The sequence below is a fragment of the Rhea americana genome, unplaced genomic scaffold (genome assembly GCF_003343005.1).
Source record: "Rhea americana isolate MKP2758 unplaced genomic scaffold, rheAme1 scaffold_270, whole genome shotgun sequence".
Taxonomy (NCBI): Eukaryota; Metazoa; Chordata; class Aves; order Rheiformes; family Rheidae; genus Rhea; species Rhea americana.
The window spans coordinates 1,072,002-1,077,462 of NW_028186391.1; the positions used below are offsets into that span (position 1 = coordinate 1,072,002).

The 5,461-nt window shown below is 46.4% G+C and overlaps 1 protein-coding gene across 4 annotated transcripts in view; it reads right to left on the bottom strand.

Moving 5' to 3' along the window:
* The window catches only part of EXOC6B (exocyst complex component 6B), a 291,841-nt gene that overhangs the window by 238,785 nt on the left and 47,595 nt on the right, over nt 1-5,461 (bottom strand). For all 4 annotated transcript variants that reach the window (XM_085308226.1, XM_085308224.1, XM_085308225.1 and 1 more), the window contains exon 3: nt 652-699. In XM_085308226.1, the coding sequence (XP_085164352.1) occupies nt 652-699 (48 nt within the window). The remainder of the gene's footprint in view (nt 1-651; nt 700-5,461) is intronic.

The window sequence follows — 5,461 nt, forward strand, 5'->3', positions numbered from 1 at the left end:
TGCATCAGTCTGAACTGGTCCAACCCAGATATTTTCTTGTTTGTTTTTTTGACTGTAGTGCAGCTCTACAGAGGGTAACGGTTGCACATACGCTCAGTAACACGATGTCTGGGGGTCTGGGAGGGCAGTTAAGAAGAGAAATGGAAAAGGCACAAGGAGTGGCAGATTTACACGGAACACGGCTCAAGCARCGAGACTCATCAGGAGGAGCTGACAGAGACGGGAGACGAGCCCTCCTCCAGGAGCTCCCGCGCATCTCCGTGCCGGTTGCTCGCAAAGCTTCAAGCGCCGGTGCCRTCACTCAGCGCTCGGCTCTGCCGCCCACCTTGAAGTCCCCTCGGTTTATTACTATTCCTTGACGACGAAGGGGCAGAAGAACCTCTTGTTTTCCAGYGTTTGCCTTTCACTAGCTTTTAATCCACAGGCTTTAAAGAAAAGTCCCTTCCCAACTCTCGCGCGACTCACGTTTCATCCAGAAAGGCAAGTTACAGCAGAGAGAGTTACCAAAGCGCGCAGCAGCAACGCCGCGCACGCTGCCGGCGCGGCGGACGGGTTAGAAGCGCTGCAGCGCGGCGTAACCTGCTAGGAGCCAGCGCTGCCCAGGCGCGAGAAAGCAGACGGCAGGGACGGAAGGGCGAGCGCAGCACTTACTTCTTTTCCTTCGTTCTGCAGTTTTCGGTTGGTGTCCGTCACCTGATTCTGCGGGGGGGGAAAAGAAAGAGCACATCTACGCGTAAATCAGGATAAYGTTTCCCACCAGTAAAGGATAAGTAAGCACCACCACTTCGCACGCAGCGCTGTCTCGCACAGCGCCAAACACTTCATTAGCTATTGATTGCCATCGCCACTGACACCCTAAAGGATGTCAGCAGCAGCCCAGCAAGCACGGAGGGGCTCCGAGAGGGTTTTCTCACTTGTTAGCACAGAAAAGTGGAAGGCAACAAGAGTCAATGCTGCTGCGTGGCAGCTTCAAAAAGCTGCACTCTCGATGGACCAAATTTTGCAGCAGATGCTCACAGGGATTCTCATCCTAAAAAAATTATTTTACATCAGCGGCACAGGTAGGATGCAAGTGTCATGGAATGAAATTTGCCCTCTCCAACACCAAATAAATTTATAATGAGCCTTTAAATCCTTAATAGCACAGTAAGAAAAGTAGTTTTCTGTGTGTACTTTACCTAAAATGTTCAAACGTTTCTCTTCGACCTAAGGACACATCTCCTGCGGGATCCCTCCTCCTGGCTCCCAAACCCCTTTATAAAAAATTACGTTTTCTTTGCTAACCTGGCTGCTTGAAGCTTCCACTTTCTGCATCACTTGAACAAACTAAGGCTCAAAATTCACCCATCTCCCACTTTGCAAACCTCTAGCTCCCCTGGGCTAGCAAGATCACAGCAGCTGAGCGTTTTATGGCTCCAGGCCTCAGCGGGAAAACATGCAGGAGACCAAAGGAAACTCCTAAACACGTCCGGCTTGAACGCAAGGAGTTTACACGCTGTTTTGACAGCGAGCAGAAAGATGACTCCGGGAATCCTCCCGAATGCTCATTCAAGATTAGACAGGACAAGGCTTGTAAATGGAGAGAACACCTTTTACAGACCAGCTGGTACAGCCAAAACAAATTAGACCAACACGTCCAGCTTCAAATCTTTAATCAAAGCAAACAGTTATACAACTAAATCCCACAGAGCAGCACTGGTCCAGGCTCAGGTGCCTCTCGTTCCAGCACACTAGTGCTGTATATGTATGTATATGTATGTGTGTATTTTATATACATGTAAAATATATATGTGTATATATAATTTTTTTAATACATATGGCATTGCTTCAATGAAGAAAACCTCCAGCCTCACAATTTTCCTTTTATTTTCAATAGCAGACATGCTGCTTATTAGTTTGCCATGATGTAAGAGAAGAGGATTCACCTCTTGATCTCCCCTTACACGATTTCAGTGCAGCATCTGCATCACATCGCTCCCCCTTCTGCGGTAGCTTCAGCTCTGCTGGCTGCTTGCCTCGTGCAAAAACTGCTCATTTCCTCTATGATGTACTGAGATTTTTACGAGCAGGAGCAGAGCATCTCTTCCAAAGATTATTTTATTTTCTTATATCCTGAAAATCCCACCAGGAAAGAGAAATCCGTGTAGGGTAATTTAAAACTGCTCCTAAAATAATGCCAAGGCTGTACTACTCTTCTATTAAAATTACATATCAATCCCAGCTAAGACGAGAAGTCAGAATATATCCTGCCCTTGCACACTGAGCATTTTAGGGGGGCAAGAGGTGGTGCTGTGTTTTGTTCTTAAGATCCACATCCATACCATGAAAAAAACGGATGATTATTTATACAGTCTCTGCGTAGGCACGCGGAAGCTTTTCGGAGGAGGAGATCTGATAATCCAAGACAGACGCCCAGCAAGGGGGGGACACACAGCAGGTGGGCACGCGCCAGGAGCRAGGCGGGGAACGGAGCGCGGGCTCGCGGGCTGCTCGAGCTGTGGGTCCGCGTGCCCGAAAGGTGGTACGGAGCCGGGGGGGGACGTCATTCCCCCGCCACTTCCAGAGGGGCAGGGTGACAAGGGAGACGGGCGAAGGGCAGCCGAGAGGCTCCGGGGAACGGAGGCGAAGGGCGCCGGTCCTGGCCGCCCCGACTCCGCTCYGCGGCCGAGAGAGGGTCTTTCGAGCCTGCGATTTAGGAGCTTCCCGATCAGGGGCTGTACCCCAAACGCCAGGTTTGTTACCCACCATCACAGCCGCTCGCCGATCGAACCCCCGCGGGAAACCGCTGCACGGCCACTGCGGCTTCAGGCCGCCCTGCGGCATCCTGCAGCGGTGAGATCCACGCTGGGCTGTGCGCGGCGAAGGCGAGCGTCCCTTGCCTTTAAGTCAGCTGTCCGGGTTTTGTTAGACCTGCCTTAATCCAAACGCAGAAAGCAGTAAAAACTGCCTYGTTTTCTCTCTCCTCCTCCAAACTTAATAGATCTCATGACTCCGAGCACAGAGGCAGCAGGACTGTTGGAAGGGTGGATCAGAACCGCAAGGGTCTTTTCAAAGAAAAACCATTTTATTAATTGCCATTCAGCAGCAGCCAGTGTGAAGTGCTAAATTCAGGCACAAATAATCAGCGGTACAAAACAGGACACAGCAGCTTTGTGGAAAAGGACACAGCGATCACAGTAAATTGAACTGAAAAATAGCCAGTGCCGCTCTGTTACTAAAAAAGCACTAGTGGGTACAACCTCCCTGATACAACCCTTCTCCACTTCACGGGTGGCTGACTATCTGCCCCAGGTCAGGAACCACAGTGTTAAAAACAAGCAACCTCAAAACCTACCAGCTAGAAAGGCTTCAGAGTAGGAAACAAAAATGATGAGAAAGCCTAGAAAGTGCCACCCTCTCGGATGGATTGAGGCTACTCATCTTGGAGAGGACAAGACTAGTGAAGAACGTTACAACAACCTCTGAACTGTAGAAGGCCACCACAAAAAGAAGAAATAATCTCTCTTCTGTGGCCATGATTGGTAGGAGAAAACTATCAGAGCTAAAAGGTAGGGAAAAAAGGTGAAAAAAATGTTTTCAACTATCTAACTTGAATTACCTAGAGCAGAGAGGATAGCAACATGTAAGKAATCACTAACATTAGACCAGGTTGGACAAAAATCCATCAGCAGTGACATGGCCGAAGCAGAACTTGCCTTAGAGGAAGGGATCAGCTAGCTTCTTCTTCAAGTTTGCCACCTGCCCTGTGATTCTGCGATCCTTTCTCTTCCACACCTTAAACCACACTTTCCGAATGGAACAACCCCAACATATAACCTCTCTTTGTATCTTTTCATTCCTACAATAACCTTTATGAGATGGAGTAGCTACAACGGTACACGGTTGTCAAGATGTTGGGGTACTGGGAATCTGCAGAATGAGAACTGCTCAACATTGCACTCTGCATTTCCTAATAAGGAAGAAAGCCTGTACAGTACAAGACTTGAGAATATTCAAGATATGCAACATTAAAAAAAAAAGCAGCAGCAAGATTTTCTCTTTGAAATCCCATAAGAACTTAAATGAGAAGTGGGCTAGCAAAACTATATAGTTAAAAAAAAATTAAAAACAAAAAACAAAGAATAAACAAATGCAAAAAAGGTTTTGGTTCAATAAAATATTATGGTTTAAAATCACCTAACTTAAGGGGATGCCTTTCTGAAGGCATGTCATATGTATTTCCAGTTAACTTAATTCTTTGTCAATATGCAGATTATACACCAGTGACCCAGTGTCCCTTGAAAGAAACAAGGTTTGTAGTGCAGAAATTCATTACTGAGGAGCTCACTTCCATGCAAGAAGAGTTCCCAGCTCTGCCCTTAGAAGGCCAACAACAATAGAAAGTTTAAACATAAGAAGTTTAACCAGACAGTTCTGATGAGATTTCAGCTTGATTTGAGGCCACCTGAGCTACAGCTGCCCTCTTCCCTCCGTACTGTAAGGCTGTATTACACGAGGATGGGTGAAGACGATGGGTCTAGCTCGTATTTAGCATGCGCATCCGTGAAACAATAAAGCTGGTATTTCTACAAGTGTGGTATTACACAGAATGCCCCAAAACTAGAAGCACATAAGCAAAGATGTGCACTACAGACGCATTACAGAGAGCATTTATTTTATACTTGCATGTACGTTCAAAGACCAGCGCTACTGAGAAAAAGGCCCAGATCAAATACAGAATGAAAAGCTGGAACAAAACCCACACTCATCACTGGACCCATGGATGATTCTCTCGGGAAACCCTTACAAAGAGGATTCAGTATTTTTCAAATAAGCTTCTGTGGATATTTTTCCCATGTGTCGTTTCACAGATTGCACAGTAATGGAAATCAAGAGAGATCCTGAGGGTACAGAGATGGACTTCACAGTGTGCCACCAACAAAGTAGCTGTTTGTAGAATGGGAAACAGCAACAAGCCTTTACAAACAAACAATGTGCAATTCTTGGATAGAAACAATAGCTTAAAAAGAAAAAAAAAAAGCCAACTCCTTTCATGGTACTTTCAATGGTTTCATCCTGCAATCAGTCACTGGATGAATCCTCCTCTTGGAAAAAGCCATTGCAATACAGTTCCTTCTGATGTCAGGAAAGCCCACACAAAGAAGGTGCTCCCGCATGCAAGCATTGGTCTGTGGGATTGAGACCTGTGTTGGAAACTAGGTATCTKCTTGGAAATGCCAGAGTTAACTTAGAAAACCAACGGCCAGCACAGCTAAGCTAGAGCTCTTAAATTCTTCCCCAGAAAGTTTGCTTTTCTGACATATTTYCCCCTATTTATGACTCCATTTCCTCTAATTCTCATTGAACAGTCCCCCACGCTTCTAGACTAGCTTCCATAAAGGTCCTTCTCAACAGGTTATGCTCTGYATAGTTAGTAAGATTAGCAGTACTGTTCTCTGGACACAACCCGTACTTCTTTGGG